The sequence below is a fragment of the Pleurotus ostreatus genome (assembly GCF_014466165.1).
Source record: "Pleurotus ostreatus strain PC9 chromosome Unknown scaffold_4, whole genome shotgun sequence".
Classification (NCBI taxonomy): domain Eukaryota; kingdom Fungi; phylum Basidiomycota; class Agaricomycetes; order Agaricales; family Pleurotaceae; genus Pleurotus; species Pleurotus ostreatus.
The window spans coordinates 1,335,837-1,357,397 of NW_023503159.1; the positions used below are offsets into that span (position 1 = coordinate 1,335,837).

Consider the following 21,561-nt stretch of genomic DNA (forward strand, 5'->3'; position numbering starts at 1 on the left):
CTCAGGGGTCTCGCAGGGTTAACCCATGTCGGCACGGAGGACATAGAGAGGGACTACAGCTGACTACAGGCTCTCGAAAATCTCTGATTAGATTCACATGGACGCCTGCTGGGATCGGATATGATTGCACAATCCATTATCTATCGCCCTCACTTCTCTTCTTCTCTTCTCCGTTCCAGTTTACACTTCCCCGCAAACAAGTTCAGGCTATCACGCACAATGTCGTCCCGTCAGGAGTTCAAACAAGTGCGTCTCTCCGAATTTTGCCTATCGCGGGATCAGGGCTGACCAACTTGGCTACAAGGCGCCACATAAGTGAGTTCCTTTTGCGTTTTTGGAGACGGGAATGTGATGCTGATGGGCCACTAGATTGCTCGTGTAAGTGTCGCGGACGCCCATAACGCCTTCAGATCTTATTGTGCTGCCGTAGGATTCCGGGACCCATTGAAGTGACGGACGATGTACGGTCTATGGTTCATATATTGGGATGGATGTACTGACGAACGACGAAGGTCCTATGGGCGAACGCGCACCCGTCCATGTCCCATGTCTCCGCTGAATTCATCCCAGTGTTCGGCGACTGTATACGGATGACTAGGTGAATTCAGAGTCCTCAAAATCTTCGCAGCGGTCCTAATACTCGAGACAGAGAGGTGCTCTTCAGCAAGGACGCCCAGCCGTTCTTGATCGCGGGGTCTGGGACATTGGGTTGGGACCAGGTATGACATGTTCCCCATTAAGCAAGAAAAGATATTGGGTCGTTGACCGCCTGACAGGTTGCTGCCAATCTCGTTGAGGCGGGAGAAAACGCGTTGGTTCTCCATACAGGATATTTCGGAGATAGCTTCGAAGAGTGGTATGAACATCTCCTTCACCTCTCACCCTCGCCTACATTACTCTGATTCACAGTCTGACAACATATGGGGCCAACGTCGACCAACTCAAAGCAGAGATTGGTTCTGCTGTCAGCCTGTCAGAGGTCGAGAAGGCGCTTCAGAGCAAGAAATACAAGATCTTGACCTTCACCCACGTGGACACCTCGACTGGTACGGTCCCCTAAGCTGGACTGCGACCCTGTTGTATAACTCACCTTCGATGTAGCCGTACTCTCTGATGCCAAATCTATCGCAGAGGTAGTGCGTAAGGTCTCTCCAGATACACTGGTAAGATTGTATTTTATACCATGTCGCTGGTATTTTCAACCGTGACAGGTGGTTATGGATGCCGTCTGCTCCGTTGCTAGCGAAGAAATACAGATGGACGCGTGGGGCATCGATGTAGTGCTCACGGCCAGTCAAAAGGGTCTTGGAACACCCCCTGGCCTCAGTATCTTGGCCGCTAGCCAGAAGGCAATTAAAGTCAGTCGTCACCTTGACGTTCTGCGCGATGTCGAGTCCTCACAACAGTGATTGCCCTTCAGGCTTTCGAAACGCGCAAGACGCCCGTCAGCTCGTATTACGCTAGCTGGAAGAAGTGAGTAAAACCATTTTCTTCCCTTGCTTATTGCCATCGGCCCTTTACTAACCTAAGCAACCAGATGGCTACCAATAATGAAGGCTTACGAGTCCGGCGCAGCAGCCTACTTCGCTACTCCACCCGTGAACCTCATCTACGCGTACCACGCCTCGCTAACAAGTATCACCAAATCATCTCCATCTCTTCCTGATCGCTTCAAGATCCATAGACAAGTAAGCAACCAGGTCAAAGACGCTGCCGCGGAACTAGGCTTGAAGCAAGTTCCGTTGGATCCCGCGTACGCTGCGAACGGCATGACAGCGGTACGTCCATATCCCCACCGCACCCATGACCACACCACCACGCGCTTCGTTACGCGTCTTTCCCCACCCTTCTTTGATCCCTTCCTTCTCCCTTCCGTGCTTCCTCACCTCCGTGTGCCTTTCCTTCCCGTTGCTATTTTTGTTGCCGCAAGGCTTGCTTCGCTTCCCATGTTCACAACGAGATTGGTGTCTGACCGCGTTCCTTTGCATTTTTATAGCTGTATTACCCTGATGGTGTCGGTGCCTCCGATCTATTGCCGCGACTTGCGAAGAAAGGTGTGGTGGCCGCTGGCGGGCTCCACGCAAACATCAAGGGTACGTAGACATCTGCCCATCTACTCTTCCATCATGCCATACGCAGAGTTACTGACGTACACCTGCCATGATCCCTCTAGACAAGTATTTCCGTTTGGGGTGCGTACCGTGGTTGTGCTTAAACGTTTGTTCGTCTGCTAATGATGTTCCGTAGGCATATGGGCGTTACTGCGGTCGATGCTCAACGACAGGATGTCTCGACCGTCATCGAGGCCCTGAAGGAGGCATTTGCGGAAATTAGATCGCAATAGATCATCGATCAGTCGTTAGCCTAATTCACCTCTTGCACCTGTGTCCTCAGATTGTACAATAATACAACCCCCACTAGCCAGATACGTACACGCGTCCTTATATTATTGACTTCAAGGTTCGATATTCTTTCCCATATTCCTATTCCTGACGGACGTTAAAGTCAAAGGAGGTCTGAAGAAATCGAGTCATGATAATATGTCACTGACTCTTCCCAAAATGGATGCACCAACAAATTAATTATGACAAGGTCACTAGCGTCAACACCATCTATATGAAAGGCACGAGGATGGACTTCGTGCCGGGCGTCGCACAGAAGTTGTTATCCAGCCTCGTCCCACACGAGTCTATGAAGTTGCAACTCCCCCCGCAGCCGCCTTTGTCGCAGAACGCGACATTCGCCGTTGCCATGATGCAGTTGGTACCAGATGCCTCAATGCAGGTGTTGGTCCCCTCGAACACGTCGCAGTTGCCACCACAGACCGGCCCCTGGCGGTTAGTGCAATGGACGACTCTCACTTGGCCATCGCGTCGCAGGGGGTTCTTGCCTGACTGGCCTGTGAAGGTCAGGTTGGCATTCGTCGTTTGGAGCCAGTGGTCAAGCTCTGCTTCGCTGATAACCGAGGATGTAACACCGGGACTCTGTATAGTAGCCAGGTGAGTATATGGCTTTCGAATACTTGGTTTCTGAGTACCCTAGAGTTCACATCGGTGTCCTGTGACATATGAATGAGTCTCCTAAATCTGCGCGAATGCTAGGAGGTACACACCTTGGGCATTGCGACTGGGCCAGCAGTCACCATCGCGGCCAGCGCGAGTACGGAGGTGAATGAGAGAGAGAATTGCATTGCTGTGAAGAGGGGAGCTTTGGGGTATGGGTCTAAAGAGGGTGTGTGTTGCTGAGAATTGGCAGCTCATTGCTCGTCTTTTATACCAAGCTCGGCCTTAATTTCAGCACCAAATTGGCCTTGCGATTAGTTATGTTCCTTGAATCCATCATGCGTTAGACAACACTTTAATGCGGTGAAAAACTGATGACCTGAGTTTCATCTCGCCCGTCTTGATATTGATTTGTTGTTGTTCGCTACACTCCTCATCATGATTAACACTGCGGTCTTCGGACGCTGTTCTCATGATTTCATCGTTCACCCTCGACACTGGGGCTGCTGTTGGTATCAACATACATATATGCCTCCAAGTGAGTTTCAAGCAGCTAAGACGACCACTGTCTTGCGAAATACACAACTGTTTTCTGGGCCAGTCTACCCAAACATGATGATTTTAAATTAGATTTTGTAGCATGAGAAAGGGCCGTATAGGCTATGTACTTCTGTACAGAACTCAGTCGCACTCATCTATATTCTCCTTCTCAATCCTGTCAACCGACAGTGTCCACACTGGCACACGCATCATTGGCTACTTACCTCCAAGTAGTTTTACATGAAATAACGTTCTACTAATCATTGTTGAACAATGGTGAAGGTCACAGAGCTTGGCGTAACCATCAAACCTATGCAAGTAAAAAGGAAACTGACGCTGGAAGCATCTAGTCGCAAGCAATTTGGGATATTGGGAATTTTACCCTCCCTGGGCATCATCTTTTCACCTGATTTGGGATGGATCGGTTGGGCGCTAGCTTCTCGTCACCCAATGTCCTCGGTGCACTGTTACCTCAATGTTTGGCAAGGACTATTGGTCATCAGACGTAACTTAGTCCTCACCACAATGTCTTCCATACAAAGGCGTTCAGGGAACGGACCACGCCACATCAGCGCTGAGTCTCGCCGTGTTTGTACGCCGTCTGTCTGTTTCGCCAGTCACGAACCTCTCACATCTTTTGGGGCAACAGAAGTGAGCGTTGAACAGGATTAAATGTGAAGTGATATGAGCTTGATAGGAGATGACAGGGGCAGTGTACTTCGCAAGACAGTGGTCGTCTTAGCTGCGTGAAATTCAGTTTATTCGTGGCTCATATCTTGGAGGCATGTATGTATGTTAATACCAACAGCAGCCCCAGTGTCGAGGGTGGATGATAAAATCATGAGAACAGCGTCCGAAGACCGCAGTGTTAATCATGATGAGGAGTGTAGCGAACAACAACAAATCAATATCAAGACGGGCGAGATGAAACTCAAGTCATCAGTTATTCACCGCATTAAGATGTTGTCTAACGCATGATGGATTCAAGGAACATAACTAATCGCAAGGCCAATTTGGTGCTGAAATTAAGGCCGAGCTTGGTATAAAAGACGAGCAATGAGCTGCCAATTCTCAGCAACACACACCCTCTTTAGACCCATACCCCAAAGCTCCCCTCTTCACAGCAATGCAATTCTCTCTCTCATTCACCTCCGTACTCGCGCTGGCCGCGATGGTGACTGCTGGCCCAGTCGCAATGCCCAAGGTGTGTACCTCCTAGCATTCGCGCACATCTAGGAGACTCATTCATATCTCACAGGACACCGATGTGAACTCTAGGGTACTCAGAAACCAAGTATTCAAAAGCCATATACTCACCGGGCTACTATACAGAGTCCCGGTGTTACATCCTCGGTTATCAGCGAAGCAGAGCTTGACCACTGGCTCCAAACGACGAATGCCAACCTGACCTTCACAGGCCAGTCAGGCAAGAACCCCCTGCGACGCGATGGCCAAGTGAGAGTCGTCCATTGCACTAACCGCCAGGGGCCGGTCTGCGGTGGCAACTGCGATGTGTTCGAGGGGACCAACACCTGCATTGAGGCATCTGGTACCAACTGCATCATGGCAACGGCGAATGTCGCGTTCTGCGACAAAGGCGGCTGTGGGGGAAGTTGCAACTTCATAGACTCGTGTGGGACGAGGCTGGATAACAACTTCTGTGCGACGCCTGGCACGAAGTCCATCCTTGTGCCTTTCATATAGGTGGTGTTGACGCTAGTAACCTTGCCATAATCAATTTGCTGGTGCATCCATTTTGGGAAGAGTTGGTGAATTACCATATAAAGCAATTTCAGTGGGAAGGGGCACATGAAAAAGTATCGACCGACGACGCACGTATTTCTTGAAACCCGTTTGAGGTCAATGAAGCCCAGTTCTTCGAGTTCTCGTGGCCACATGTTTGCCTCGCCCACTACTGAGGGACATCCATCTCAAGTCCACCTGTCGTTCTCCAATGGCTCTACTCTTTCCACCGAAAATCAGCCGCTATATACCTTTTACCACAGCCCCTGGCCGTCAAACCCGTCGCACCCTTGACCCTTCTATAGCCAAGTCCATGTGGTTTGTCGGGATATACTAATGTAGAGAACCTGAGAGGAGCCGTCAGGAATCTTGAGTTCGCTGCGTGCGATATTGTTGCGAACGATATAGAATGCAAAATATGGCCATCTAGCAGTAAAAGGCTTCATAATAATAGAGTATGCAGGGATCTCCTGCAGATCAACACTTCGTCTGAACGCGGTACCGACACCAGGCGGGTGAGCATGACCGAGGTTGCGAGCGTGCCTGATGCGTCGGGTCCATGTGCTAGTCGCCTACTTGAAACGAGGTCGTTCTCTGCTCTCCGATATGCGGGCGCACGGAGCATAGGGAGGCTTTGGTTTGAAGGAGTCTGGCTTTGCCGAGATGACGATTCGAGTCGAACTACACAGTGGCCAAGCTACGTCCAGCAGTATAAATACGAGGCATCGCCTGGTGGATATGGTCAGCACACCCAGCTAAACACTCCACGGTCACATACCTGCAGCGCACTCATCACATCACAATGCAATTCTCCTTCGTCATTGCTTCTGTTGTTGCGCTTGCCGCTCTGGCCATTGCTGGCCCCGCCGCTCCTGAGGTATGCTTCTTTCCTGCTACAGGGTGTCCTCACGCTAACCTAGTGATCTATAGAACACCGAAGCCTCGTACATCGTCAGTGACGCCGAGTTGGACCACTGGCTCAGCACGACGGATGCGAAGCTCACCTTCATCGGCGAGGAAGGAAACAACCCTCTTGCCGCTCGCGCTGGCAAGACCAGAGTGGTTTACTGCAGCAGCCGCAAGGGTCCCGTCTGCGGCGGCGCCTGCAGTGTCTACAACGGTGGCAACACTTGCCTCAAGGCACCCAAAACCGCCTGCATCTCTGCGACGAGGAACGTTGCCTTCTGCGACAAGGGCGGATGCAACGGAAGCTGCAACTACATCAACAGCTGCGGAAAGAGACTTGACGGCGGTTTCTGCGCGACCCCTGGCACGAAGTCCATCCTCGTACCCTTCTAAGGAGTCGCAACATTTGAGTATAGAGGTGGTTGGGACCGACGAGCAGATAGCTTAGAATAGAGTAGACTAGCAATGCAAAATGACCTGAACTCACATTCTGTGTTTCGGGTCGCAGGATTTCCGAGAAGTACGCGGACGGTACACAGATCCATTCCTATATATGGTGCCTGGACAAGAGGGTATCAGACCTATTTGGTTCTGCATTGTTACATATCACTATCCGACGTGTAACCTCGCCTCCAGCCTCCCTTCGAAGTTCGAGGGCAAGTAAACACAGCGCGGAACTTGAACGTTGAACGTTCCAGGTGCCTAAAACATGAAGTTTGTTTGTAATGCCAGGCAGCCCACTCAAGGGCCGAGGGTGCCGTCGCATTGGGTCACGACATGTTCCGAGATCTGCCATCATGCTCGGGTTCGTAGGAATCATGTCTTTTGGACAGCAAGTCAGAACTCGCTGCAACGGGTTGTTAAGAGGAATAAACTCGCAAGAAAAGCCAGGGTTCCTAGGTCCGTCGATAGAACGGAAAATGAGTTTATATTGCCTCGAGAGAGTTATTGAATTGTTGTCCCCTTGAAGTTCATACACCCCAGAGGCCTAGACGCAGTTTTTATGGCAGGGAGTGAGTCGACCGCTACGCGTCGGGCCATATGCCAAACAACAATAGCCAGACAGCAGCTGCCATTCGGCGGACATGAATGTCGAAGACCGCAGACGACACAGTTCAGTCCGAGGCCCTGCCTGTTCCGTCGGTCGTAGAAGTGTGGCGGGAGACAACCGGATAGGGAAGTGTCGCGTCACACGAAGTCACACAAGTCAAAGACAGGGGTAAGTCGTCCTTGTTTATGCAACTCTGCCCTACAACGTACATAGGGCTCGTACTTTATAGTAGACTACCATAGATACTGTCAGAGTATATAGACTATAGAAAGGAGGGACTAAGGTTAGACTAACGATAGTGATTATACTAAAGAATGTGGCTATGAGGGAGTGTGACTAACCAGCGCTAAACGTGGCTTTACCATATTGGGTATATTCTTGTTACATACGCCCTCCTGGATCTGTGAAACAGATTCACGCGGCGCCGTCGGCCGCAGCAGGGTCCTTGGAGATGGAAAGGTCTGCGAGTTCCACAGTGGGAACTTTGGAGGTAGGGGAAGCACTGGGTTTGTCTGGGCTATCGTTCATGTCCACATCTTCACTGATGGTCGCAAGGTCAGACGAGGCCGAGGATGGGGTATTGACAAGCTCGATATCCGACTCTGACGGCGAGGGACAAGTATTGATGGGAATGGTCTCGCGTGGCTTGTCCGCGTTGGGAATGACATCAGGCACCGGGATACCCGAGATCTTTTGCTCGCGTGAACTGGGGCTGGAGCCCGGATTGGTAGGAACAATGGTAGGGCGAACCTTCTTGGGACGTGCGTATGGTGTTGAGCTACGGCGTAAGGAAGCGCCGCTACGACGGACAGCGGGAGACTCGCGCACAGGTGGAAAGTTGGTAGTGGGAGTCTTGTTACCCATTACCATATCAAGGAGTAGATTAGTCACCACATCGTGTCGTTCCGCCGTTAAAATGAATTCTCCGGCCTCCGGGTGTCGAGGTCCATTAGAACTTTGGCCCACCGTTGGTCTAGACTGGCCCACATAATTAGGCGGGACCGTAGCACGCCGACCATGCGAGGTCTGGGATCGGTAATGGTTCCTGGGATCTTTACGAGGTATACTGGGTCGCGCAGCAACGAGTCCCAAAAATCGGAGTCCTGGCCCTGCGATGCGAGTCGTGAAGGCATGCCCATGAGGCAAATTAAACTTGGTGGTAATTTGGCCTTGTTTGTTATACAGGGTTGCGAACCCGATGTAGCGGGGAGGAAGGGACAGAGGATTGGTAAGGGTGCCACTGATAATGCGACGATTGGCGGACACGAAGCTGATGAGCTCGTCGCGGGTATAGGCGGCGGAGCAAACTCGGGAGTCTAGGTCTCTCAGGGAGTATGACCCTTCGGGGTTTCGGGTGAGAGCAGTATGAATAGGGTGTAATCTTCCCAGTTCTGCTGCAGACATAGAAGTGATGTGAGGATGATTAGAAGAATATAGATTATTTGGGTGAGTAGGGTTGCTGTCTAATCCTATCTCCCCATCACTTAAATAGCCATCATCCGTAACACTGGCAGGTTTTATGCAACCAAGTACGATTTGGGGGTCGTTAGGGGGGGTCCCTGAACCCCTAGGGAGTTCCTCAATGTTGCAAATTCCCAACGTTTCGAAATATCTTCGTAATGCTTCAAGATGACTGACCTTATGGTATGGTAGCCAGGTCCTGTCACCAGTAGGCCAAAGAATTTCAAACAATGCATGCTGCCTTACACCAGAATGACTCAATATTTCTCTAATGTTCCATTCTGTGCTAGCTGGTGTTGCAGACGCAATGATGTGTTCAAGGGAACGGCCAGGGAACAAGCGGTCATCATTGGGGATATGTACACGTAGTAGAGACGCATGAAAGGAGGGATGAACACCCCTCGCAACGAGATGATTAGGTAGTTCAATCTGAAAAGTATCATTACCAAATGCGCGATTGATACGGTAGGGTCCCATATATTTGGGAATTAGCTTACGTGCCAGCCCCTGAGGGAACGAAATATTCTTCGTGGACACGTAGACTAAGTCACCAATCTGAAACGGGGATGGTTGGCGATGTCGATTGGCGTCTCGGATTTGCTTCGTGCGAGATGCCAGTACCGCATCATGAGCCGTAATCACGGCTTCGCGAAGATGTTCGGCAAACTCTCGTACACCTTTGGATTCGCTCGACGAGGGCGTGTCCCACAGGAATGGTCGAGGCATGCGTCCTGTATTCAGAAAGAATGGCGCGAAGCCTGTCGAATCTGTTCGTGCAGAGTTAATTGCAAATTCAATTGCCGGTAAACGTCGCACCCAATCCTTTTGATTCTCGTTGACACACTGGCGAATCATTTGCGTGATAGTTCTATTGGCGCGTTCCGTTGAACCGTCGGATTGCGGATGATACGCGCTAGACATATTTAGTTTTGTCCCAATGAGTTCGTGGAGTTTCTGCCAGAAACGTGCCGTGAATAATGGGTCACGGTCACTTACGATTCGTCGAGGAAGACCGTGGTGCTTGTATACTTCTGCGAATATCAATTCGGCGACGTCAACAGAGCCGTAGGTCGTACGGCTGGGTACTAAATGTACCATCGCAGTCAAGAGGTCAATAATGACTGTAATTGAATCGTAAAATGCGTTCCGATCTGCCGACTTGGGTAATGGTCCTACGAAGTCGATGCCGATGGCATCCCAAGGGCGAGACGGAATAGGCAGAGGACGGAGAAGGCCATAGGGCCGGTGGTTTGATGGTTTACTGCGGGCGCAAGTGCGACACGATTCGCAGAATCTATAGACATCCCTGGAAAGGTGTCTCCACCATACAAACTCACGAAGGTAGGTTAGTGTCTTTTCCGGCCCCAGATGGGCTAATAAAGAGTGACCTTCGTCTATGACTATCTCTTTGGCCGTCCTTCCACCAATTATGGCATCCGGAATGCATAGTAACCGTCTCCCGCCTTCAACTAGGTAGAGCAGACCGTTTTCTAACGTGAAATTCTTGTATTGGCGCGGAGTGTTCACAATTGATGCCATGAATGTGTCGTTCATGTAGTTGTTGCGTATTTCGTTCATGAAATCAACGTTAAGGTCGCGTTTCTGTTGATGCGACACTACGTTCACAATAGAGACGGTGGGCGAGGGTTCTTTGTCTTGAGTAGACGGTGGTGGGAGTTGAACATTGCGTGGACTTAACTCGGAGTTAACGGTGGTCAGTGCCTCGTCGGCGCCAATTACCGGAACCAAATTTGATTCCGCACCGGGGACACCTTCCTTTTCCAGTAAACTGTTAATTGTTGTAGGTCCGTTGTTTATTTGGTTTACTTCCTCTTTATTCCCGCCCTCCGTTCGTTCACGAGGGCCTCGCAGAACGAACTTCCTGGCCACCATTCGTTTCGCAAAATCACGCGACTCCGTGGCTCCGCCACGTCGTACAGCGTTTAAGGTCAACGAAATGCCCTCCAGAGGCATACTTTCTAGCCTCGCCTCGTCGCCTACGATGACTGGAGTTCTGCGGCGAAAACTGCACGTAGAATCTTCGTCAAATTTGACGAATTCGGAGGCCGCACGCTCAGTGCCAGGTGCGTCGTTTGCATATATACGAGAGAGAGCGTCTGACAAAACGTTCTCAGTTCCAGGAATATATACCGGCGTGAAATCAAATTCAGACATCTTTTCCAACCAACGCGCCTGACGCCCTGAGAGATTGGGCTGATTGAGCAAGTGAACCAACCCCTTGTGATCAGTGAGCCAGCGAAAATGAACACCCTGCAAAATGTCCCTATGGCGTAGCATTGATTCGAGCCCAGCCAACATCTCGATCTCATGCACGGGATAATTCTGCTGTGCTGGGTTCAGCTTTGCTGAAAAGAACGCCGCTACACGCGCCGTCCGCCATTCCTTCCCCTGGCTCACGACGCCGGCCACTCCCGTAGCTGATCCATCCGTTATCAACCAGATAGGATCACTGTCCCGGGCGTAGGATAACGGACGGCGACTATGCGAACGAAAACGGTCAACGAGGAGCTTTACCTCGTCGAACGAACGCTGGTGAGTATCAGTCCATCGAAATGGGGTATTGTCGCCGGTTAATCTCGCTAACACACCCATAGGAATTCGTACGCCCGCAACGTCGTCTGCCAGATAGCCCACTGCCCCTAGGAACCCTCGAAGCAGGTCTCGGTTGGTAGGCGTCTTCCAGTTTACGACGGCGTCAACCTTGTGAGGGTCCATACGAATGCCCGATTCGTCGACAATATGGCCAAGGACCTTCAACTCCTTCTCAAGGAAGTGAAGCTTCTTTTCGGACAAGTACAGCTTCTCCCGCGTAAGCACGTCAATAGCGGTTTTTACATGCTGAATGTGCTTTTCGAGTGTGTCTGAATAGATAATTATGTCGTCCAGATAAACGTCCATGAATACGCCAATGTAGGGTGCGAATATATGATTCATTAGTGCCTGGTACGTCGCGGGCGCATTGCAATCACCCTGCTGCATTACCAAGCTGACCATTGTGCCGTCAGGTGTCGTCATTGCGGAGCGAGCAACATGTTCCGCGACTATTCGAATCTGTTCGTACGCATCCTTTCCATCCATGCTGGAACGGAATAAATGGGCGGCAATTCGGCGCAGTATCGCCTCAATATTCGGCATAGGCGTAGACATCTTTACCGTATTCGCATTACGTTCACGTAGGTCAACGACGATCCGCAACAATTTGGTACCCGGCTTATAAATATGCAACATAGGAACCGCATTCCCGGCCGTCGTGATTTGCCAACGTCCTGATTTTAAGTACGCATTCCGCTTCTCAACCCACTGCTCCAGTAACGGCTCCGGACAACGAGACGGTCGCCATTTATATACCTTTTTCTCATCAATCAAAGGTATGGTGTGGTTAATAGCTCGTAATGGAGGTAGATCAGTCTGATCCATTGTTTTACACAGCGGTTTGGCGTACTCAAGCAGTTCTTGCCGTGCGCGCACTATTTCCGCAGTATCGAAGTCAACTGACATGGATGCCAATCGTGATACACCAGGACCATCCATTGGAAGACTCTCTTTGGAGCCCACCACCACGCGCGCAGGATTCAGGCCGAGCAATACCCGATGCTGGTACATGAATGGTGTACCCAGAATTAAGTCATAGCTTGAGATGTTGATGACATCGAAAGCTCGTTCCTCGTCGACTGTCTGGTAGCTAATGTTCGCTTTACAGGACCAGTTAATCTTCGTTCGCGACCCCTGCACAGCGAGCTGCAGTGGAATCGGCTTGGCAAGCGCGACCTTCGTCTTACTTCCCAACTGGTCGGCCAACGTAGACGACATGAAGTCGCCCAAGGAACCGGAGTCCAGCAATGCTTTCGCAGGTTTTCCGTTGATCTGTACAGTGACCACTACAGGCGATGGTACAGCGCGCTCCTTGTCCTTGACGACTGACGCGTTTCGTTGCAGTGCAGGTAGCTTGTCACGATCAATCTGGACGCCAAAGAGGAAGAGTTCGTGCAGCAGCTTGCTGTCGCCATCATCCAGGTCGAATACATGGAAGCAAGAGAGATCCTTGAGGTAGGGCTCTAATGAATAGAACCTGTCGTCTACTAACATATCCGCCCAACGTTCCGATGCAAGGTCTTCCGTATTACGGTACAGGTCGGCAGTATCGTATTCAGGTTCACGCAAAAATGGGCCGTCATCTGGGTTAACAGCCCATGGCACCGAGTGCTTAGCGTACCATGAAGCCAGATGAAGATGCTCATTTCGCAGGAGCAGTCCACTTATCACGGCGTGGGTTTCCAGCTCATCTTCCGAGATATACCAACAGTCATTATTCCGGCCACAGGCACTGACTGTAAATGAGCTGTCCATCAACGTTTCGTCCCAAGTGAGTTTATGCTTGAGATGCATCCGTGCGTTGAATTCAGTAGGCTGAACCCTAGCATTATAGAATTCGTCGCACAGCATACCGGTCCAAAACGGCGCTACACGATCCATGAGGACCTGTGCATACCACCGACCAAACTGGAAAGAGTTATCCTGTAACAACTCGGCGGATACCTCTACACATATGTTGTGCATACGGTCGTTTACCTCATAGGTCGTGGGTGTCCTTCTTTCTACCGAGAATCGAAGTTCCGACCAAGGATACTGATACCCATTATCCCCAGGTAGACCTAGGTCGCGGCTTGTTTCGAGCACCCAGGTATACGTGTTTGCGTAGGCGTCACCCAGCCAATCGTGCGTGTAGCACCCGCTCAGGAATTTCTTCCACCGCGTGCCGATCTCGGTGATATCTTCCAAGATCTCATCCGAAGAATCGCTATCGTCAAGAACTAAGCCAGGGACGTCCAAGTCCGAAGATTCTATGAACTCAGCGTGCGACGCATATTCGTGTGATCCTAGCACGGCTAATCCGATGTGAGCTGTGTTTTCGTCGTCGGGGATATACTCATCAACTATGTGTTCTGCAAAATCAATATGATTCACGCGGACGCCAGGAGGCTTCCCTCCCTTGCCAGGTAAGGTGTTAGCCTTTGGACAATTTCGTGCTATGTGACCAGTCTGTCTGCACAGGAAACATTTCCCCTCTGACTGGAGCTTCTGACGCTCCTGCGGCGAAATGTCCCTACGCCCTCCGGATGTTCCATTGGTTTTACTACTCGAAGGATTACCAGAAGCAGTGTTCCGTAACATGTTACCAGATGACTGGTCCGAATGATGGTTGTTGTGATCTGGTGAGCGTTTACTATCACTGTTCTTGAAGTTGCGCGAACGTTGACGAAAGTTACTATTCCCAGGTTTGTACGAACTATTTGAGCTATGGGCTACCGACGACCTCGACTGGGTCACCGCGTCCTTTGAACGTTTATCGCCCCGAGAACCATCTTTGCGAATACTCGAGAGAACGATCTCTTCGTTCTCAGCCTCCGCAACAACTTCATCCCAAGATGCGTCCTCGGGGTTCAACCCCATGCGCCGGCAGGCGATTGCCAGCTCAGGATTCAGCCCACGGAACAAATGGACGACACACTGGCGTGCCTCAAGCCCTCCGATGGTGTTTATCATGTCGTACATTTGCGCAGCATACTCTTTAACTGATAGTTCGCTTTGATAGAAACGTTCCAGCTTACGGCGCTGTTTCTCCCGGAAATTAGACGGGAAACAGGCATCATAAATGGCCTTGAAATACTCGTCAAGCGTCCAGTTCGACTCGTCGTCAGCGATTACATTCTGGTAATACGCCTGTGCCTTGCCTTCGGTATAGCGCGCAAGTGCTCGAATTTCCTTTCGCTGTTCGACCCGCGCGTCATCAAGATAATGCAAGCCCTCACGCATCCATCGATTGAATAAATCAATCTTAGGTTCACCGGTAAACACTGTAGGTGCGACGGCCTTCAATTTTGAAGGCGCCTTCCTCTTTTTACGACGAGAAGATTGCAAACTTCCCCCTCCATCCTCAGGACCGGATCCATCAGAGGAAGGGTCACCGTCGGAATCGTGGTTACGATTGCGGGCTACACGATTGAAGATACGACCGACGTTTGACGACGGCGGTACTACTTCATTCGGTCGGGACACATGGCGACGTTCACGACGACTCCAGCTTGGTAGAATCGGATTTACCATAGCGCTACCACGAGTAAAGTCGCCACGGGCCTTGCGCTCAATATATTTGCGTTCATCTTCAGATAAAACTTCAGGCGTGAAGGTAGTGTGCTTAAACTCATTGGGCCTTTGAGGCTTGTTCTGAACTTGAGATTCAAGTCGGTCGAAGCGGTCTTGAATGAGCTTAAGATTCTTCAATAATTCGGTCAGGGTCATATCATTCGGATGAGTACTAAGTACAACATTAGGGGTGGTACTAGCTTTATCAGCTTTGGGTGAAGAGGAGAGATTTGGCTTGGATTGCCAAAATTCCAATGCTGCACGTTGCTCAGCGACTTCTTCTTCGGTAGGTGCGTCAAACGTATTGACGACTGGATTGGGCCCACCGAGCTGTAAGACGGGCTCGCCGCGCTCTCGCGGGTCGACGCCCTTGCCTTTATCTCTAGGCGTGGATTCGGTGTCCATGGAATCGTCGTCCGTAACGTGTACGGATGCGCGACGCCTCAGGATCGCGTCTCGCTGATCCTGGGTCAATAATTCCTCCGCGCGCCTGATATCGGCTTCTTGAGCGGGGGAGATTTCTGGAGTCGGTGTGCGGAGAGGGCGTCCGCCACGGCCGACCGTAATCCAAGGGTGTTCCTCGGCGGGAGAGGACCTGGATTCTTCGGGGTTGTCATGGATGACTACCCCGGCATTCGAGCTGGCATTCGAGGCTTTAGGGGAGCCGAATGAAGTATCCCCTCGAAGGGGAGAGGTTTCTCGCGGGGTGGTGAACCCGACACGAGTATTCGTAGCGGCGACGCTGGAGTACGAAGCTCCCGTCCCGCTGTTCTGGTTCAAGCTCGAGTCATCAGCGCTGGGTGTTAGTGGAGGTAAGGGGGACTCATCCGGGATATAGGCGGCTGGCATAGCCAACGGCGTCTGAGGCTCAGACGAGGACGCGGGATGAGACATTACTCCAATAGGATTAACCTAAACAATACTAGGTTAGTAAAATAGAGAAACTGAGTTACTTAACGGGATATAGTCGGATAGCCTTGGTTGATCAGACCGAGGGGTGCCCGAAGAGAGAGATTACGAGACAGAAAGAGATAAGATGAGAGAGTCGATGTGAATGAGAGATGAGATGGACGAGATGGTTCTGTCAAAAATATGTGGCGGGAGACAACCGGATAGGGAAGTGTCGCGTCACACGAAGTCACACAAGTCAAAGACAGGGGTAAGTCGTCCTTGTTTATGCAACTCTGCCCTACAACGTACATAGGGCTCGTACTTTATAGTAGACTACCATAGATACTGTCAGAGTATATAGACTATAGAAAGGAGGGACTAAGGTTAGACTAACGATAGTGATTATACTAAAGAATGTGGCTATGAGGGAGTGTGACTAACCAGCGCTAAACGTGGCTTTACCATATTGGGTATATTCTTGTTACAAGAAGCAAGCAATACAATTATCGGGGAGTAATGGACGACCACTGATTGGGTAGCAGCGGAGATAAGATTAGATCTAGGGTAACAAGTACAAACTATGAGGTGCTTTCGGCGAATTATCAGCAATTCATGCGCACAGTCACGACCTTCTGTCATGAATTCTGCCAGGCCAATAAAGATGCAAGCTTTAGCTTTATTTCTCTCGACAGTGTCCCCTAGCAGTTCTGCAATTTGGTGAGCCATATCACATATACTATTAGAGACGGTCCTGATCTCCGTGATAGCTCAAGTCGACCATGGCAGCAGCTGCAGTCGCACGAATCACTTACTTGACTTCGGATGTCATTGTAGAGGCCCGTTCTTCATCACATTCTCTATTTGCAGAGACATATGCGACAGTGGCAAAATCGTCGCACCACGAGCCGACCATCGTGCAACTACCTATAGGAGCAGATGTCGGTGCTGCTCTCGTCCGCAATTCAGGCGCTAGCATTATCTCACTCACAGCTCCATCAAGCTCGCAACTAGTCTCCCGCCTCGTGTTACATCTCCCCGAAATTTCCGCACGACCGACTGTCCTTAACATTGCAGTCACCGATGACCTCTCAGATGTCCTGCTACTTCGCTCCGCGGCCCCGTTCTTCCTGGTATCAACTACTGGGCAGCAAGCGCATGACAACGCTCTGCTTGCAGCTCGCTTAGCACGAGCAGAGCATAAAGCTGTTATCCACGTCTTCTACGCCCGACGGTCCGACGAACCCGTAATTGAGATCCCAACGGACGAAGTGTTGCCATTTCTCATGGACGGCAAGCGCGGGGCTCCTAGCCATGTGTCTAACGGGCTTGCAACTGTACCGGCTAATGGTGGAATCATCGAACGAGCCGCCACCATCTACACACCGGAAACTAGCAGCGGCGAAACATCCCCAGAGCACGCCATCACTGACGATCTAGCCCTGCTCGAAAATTTCAAATCCTACGAGTCTGCGTCCCTCGCCACTCACCAACTCACCCACAGAATAGCTCTGCCATTCACGACCCACAGCTCACCCGATGCCCATACGGTCATTTTCACGGTTGGAAAAGTCGACTCCCCATTGGACGTGGAAGGGGTCACGTTTGTTCAAGTCTCACTTATAAGTCCATTACTTCCCAGCCGTATCCTAGCCTCCATCCCCTCGACCGCCAAAACAGTCATTGTTCTGGAACATGTATGGCATTGGTCAATGAAATGGCCGCCACTTTATCTGGAGGTCGCCAGTAGTTTGCAGCAGTTACAGCGTGAACATCGTCCTACTGTTTACTCCGGGATCCTTGGGGATACTTCCGATGTTTCGCGCATCGATATACTGAAGTTAGTTCAGCAAATCCCTACCGATTCCTCACTTGTGTTGGGTAGCCCTCCTGCTTCCCCTTCAGCAACGATCCCGCGCGTCCCGACACACGAGCTGTCCTACACCAAAGTCCTCACCCATGTCTTTGCAGACCGACTAGAAATTTCGAACTCGCCTTCTCTCGTAGAATCGCATGGTGACCTCGCCACTACCCCTGAATTCGCCCTTGGTCGCATTCGTGCTCAGGTGCAGCAGCGCGAAGAACTTGTGGAGTCCATCCAGGAGCTTTTGCAAGACAACGCCTTCGATACCGATCTGCATGCTCTCCTAAGTAAATGGGTTCTCGCTAAAGACGACCAAGCGAAGAGCCGAACTTTGGGGGCTCAGCTTGTTGAAAAGCTATCGTCTTCGAAAGGCAAACACCCGGCTGTTGACCGTATCCTCGCTCTTCAGTCCCTACTTCCCGCTACGTCAAAATGGATCATCGGTTCAGATGCCTGGTCCTACGACATCGGCGCGTCTGGCTTGCACCATGTTATCGCGTCTGGGCTTAATATCAATATCCTCATTCTCGACACCCTCCCATACTCTGCTCGCAACACCGTCGACCCCAATCGCCGTAAGCATGACGTTGGGTTGTACGCTATGAACCACGGCGACGTCTATGTTGCTAGCGTTGCCGTCTATTCCTCGTATTCCCATGTTCTGCAAGCCATAACGGAGGCTGACCGCTTCAATGGTCCTAGCGTTGTCCTAGCGTACCTCCCATATCAAAGTGAATCCACACCAGCGCTTGATATCCTCAAGGAGACAAAGCTCGCGGTCGATGCCGGTTACTGGCCTCTGTACCGATGGAATCCTAGCAAGGAGGCGGAGGGGAAGGAACCCTTCTCTCTCGATTCTGCCGCCATTAAGAATGAACTACAGCAATTCCTTGACAGGCAAAATCACCTCTCGCAGCTTGTTCGATCCAAGCCACAAATTGCGTCGGAGTTGGTTAGTAGTTTGGGAGAGAACGTGAAGGAGGCGAGGAGGAAACACGCACAGAAACTGTTTGACGACATGCTCACTGCTCTTGACGCCCCTCCTCTACTCATTCTGTACGCATCCGACGGTGGCACGGCGGAGAAGAAGGCAAAGCGACTGGCAAGACGCGCTACTGCACGAGGCCTGTCTACTACCATTAATACAGTGGATTCAGTATCCCTTGATGGACTATCCAAGGAAGAGCACGTCGTCTTTGTCGTTTCGACGGCTGGTCAAGGAGAACCTACACAGAATGCTCGTACATTCTTCAAGGCACTCAACGCTGCTGTAGCTCGAGGGGAGCAAATCTTGACAAAGCTTCGCTACTCAGTGTTTGGCATGGGAGATAGCCACTACTGGCCGCGCCCGGAAGATTCACATTACTACAACAAACCGGGAAAGGATTTGGACGCTCGCCTAGAGAAGCTTGGGGCGCAGCGCCTTGCTGACCTTGGACTAGGTGATGATCAGGATGCAGACGGCCCAGAGACGGGATACAAGGAGTGGGAGCCTCGCATTTGGAAAGCTCTAGGCGTTGACTCCATTGAAGTAACTGAAATCGAGCCCGACCCGATTACGAACGAGCATATCAAAGCAGCTTCGGGTTACCTACGTGGTACAATCGCTGAAGGTCTCCAGGACGCCACTACCGGTGCATTGGCGGCTAGCGACACGCAACTTACCAAGTTCCACGGTATTTACCAACAGGACGATCGTGACATTCGCGACGAGCGCCAGGCACAAGGTGTTGAGCCTGCTTACTCGTTCATGATTCGCGTGCGGATGCCCGGTGGGGTTTGTCTACCTAATCAATGGCTCCAAATGGATCAGATTGCGGATGAGCATGGATCGGGAACGTTCAAGATCACGACGCGACAGACTTTCCAGTTCCACGGCGTCATCAAAAGACATCTGAAACCTGCCATCCAGGATATCAATCGCGTCCTCCTTGATACTTTAGCTGCGTGTGGTGATGTCAATCGGTAAGTAGCTACCCAGCACCGCTATAACATGCTTATGCATTCTTCTCAACAGTAATGTTGTCTGCTCATCGATCCCGAGTTTTTCGAAGCTCCATACCCAGGTATATGAGTTCTCAAAGGGAATAAGTGCTCATCTCGTTCCGCGTACTACGGCATACCATGAAATATGGCTGGACAAGAAGCTGGTCGCAGGAGAGGCCCTTAAGGACGTCGAACCTCTCTATGGGGAGTTCTATCTTCCGAGGAAGGTACGCGTTGTTCCCCAAACTATCTTATTCAAGATTACTAATTGAAGTGGACCAGTTCAAAGTTGCCGTCGCCGTACCTCCCACCAATGATGTCGATGTATTTGCGAACGATTTGGGCTTCATTGCCATTGTCGACGGGAGTGGCGAACTGGCAGGCTTTAACGTTACAGTTGGAGGTGGCATGGGTGTCACTCATGGTAACAAGAAGACCTACCCTCGCCTTGGAGATATCATTGGTTTCTGCACTTACGAGCAGGGCAAGAAAGTCGCCGAGGCCGTGATGCTCACCCAGCGCGATAATGGCAACCGTGCGGAGTACGTGTGCCGTTTGATCCAGATTTACATGTAACTGATTGGTGTTATCATTTAGTCGCAAGGTAATTTGCACACAAGATCTTAGTGGTTTAGGCACTCATACGATCCTTGTAGAATGCCCGGTTGAAGTACACCATTGACCGCATGGGCCTAGACGTGTTCAAGGCAGAAGTGGAGAAACGGCTAGGGTACCCCCTAGCCCCTCCGCGACCATACACCTTTGACCGCAATGTCGACGACTTTGGCTGGTCCAGGGGTGAAGACGGCAGGCACCACTTTACCATGTTCATTGAAAACGGACGCATACAAGATGAGCCTGGCCGTGATTTCAAGACAGGCCTTCGTGAAGTCGCCAAGGTCCTCAGAGGCTCCTTCCGCCTGACGACCAACCAACACCTTCTGATCTCGGACATCCCTACTGAAGATGTTCCTGCTATCAAAGAGATCCTCGCCAAGTACAAGATGGACAATCTATCACAGACAGGGCTGCGCCTTTCGTCATCTGCCTGCGTTGCATTCCCTACTTGTGGTTTGGCTATGGCAGAGTCAGAGCGGGTGAGCATCATAGGGCCTTATACGCGCACCGTCGACTTACTGCGTTCCTTAATTTAGTACCTGCCCATACTTGTTGACAAGTTGGAGAAGATATGTGAAGAGAACGGCCTACGCAATGACTCTATCATCATGCGTATGACCGGTTGTCCCAATGGTTGCGCGCGCCCTTATGTTGCAGAAATTGCTTTCATCGGTAAAGCACCTGGTACTTACTCGATGCTGCTTGGTGGTGGTTATTACGGCCAGAGGTTGAATAAGATTTACCGAGGCATGTTTTGCGACCCCCTCCCCCCTGTCCAATCCCTGACACCCTTTTATAGAATCCGTGACCGAACCCGAAATCCTTGCCATCCTCAAGCCCATGATCAAGCGGTATGCCCTAGAACGACACGAGAACGAGAAATTCGGCGACTGGACAATCCGAGCTGGCTATATCTCGGCAACGACGTCAGGAATAGAGTGGTACGAAGGAATGGGCGGTGAAGGTCAATATAGGGAAGTTGTAGCATAAAGTCACTGTACGACTTTCTTTTCTTTATGTATGTATATTAAAGTACTGTAACATTTAGTGATTCAGGTGCGGTTCGTAGCGGATGAACGATCTTTCTTATAATTCTCTATCTTTTTGGCGCTAGTCAGGGATAAGCCGCATCGCATAGTCAACCGCCAACCTTGATCAGCGACGTTCACATCTACCTGTCGTGAACAAAGATTGACGTTAAGGGGGTATATATACGTACAAGGATCCGATCCATGGATCAGTGACTTCCAATGAACAGAAGACTGGAATCCGCAGCATGGAATGGTTAACGTTGTTTATAGGGACATACAAGTAAAATATAATCTAGATGATACAAA

General features: G+C 50.8%; 3 protein-coding genes across 3 annotated transcripts; all 3 read left to right on the top strand.

The window, feature by feature from the left end:
• Window positions 1-219: 219 nt before the first annotated feature.
• On the top strand, window positions 220-2,344 carry PC9H_006267 (uncharacterized protein; the record flags this gene model as incomplete). The annotated part of the gene is made up of 15 exons (XM_036775818.1): window positions 220-246; window positions 305-315; window positions 370-378; window positions 431-461; window positions 513-598; window positions 650-719; window positions 777-856; window positions 910-1,046; window positions 1,102-1,163; window positions 1,212-1,358; window positions 1,421-1,473; window positions 1,538-1,778; window positions 1,997-2,093; window positions 2,174-2,192; window positions 2,248-2,344. The coding sequence occupies 15 exons, from the start codon at window positions 220-222 to the stop codon at window positions 2,342-2,344; spliced, it is 1,167 nt and encodes a 388-aa protein (XP_036631837.1).
• Window positions 2,345-6,087: 3,743 nt separating this feature from the next.
• PC9H_006268 (uncharacterized protein) lies at window positions 6,088-6,584 on the top strand (the record flags this gene model as incomplete). Its single annotated transcript, XM_036775819.1, has 2 exons — window positions 6,088-6,162; window positions 6,216-6,584. The coding sequence occupies 2 exons, from the start codon at window positions 6,088-6,090 to the stop codon at window positions 6,582-6,584; spliced, it is 444 nt and encodes a 147-aa protein (XP_036631838.1).
• Window positions 6,585-16,538: 9,954 nt separating this feature from the next.
• On the top strand, window positions 16,539-21,214 carry PC9H_006269 (uncharacterized protein; the record flags this gene model as incomplete). The annotated part of the gene is made up of 6 exons (XM_036775820.1): window positions 16,539-19,585; window positions 19,638-19,833; window positions 19,889-20,152; window positions 20,263-20,703; window positions 20,761-20,971; window positions 21,024-21,214. 6 exons carry the CDS (start codon window positions 16,539-16,541, stop codon window positions 21,212-21,214), a joined length of 4,350 nt encoding a protein of 1,449 aa, XP_036631839.1.
• Between the last annotated feature and the right edge of the window lie 347 nt (window positions 21,215-21,561).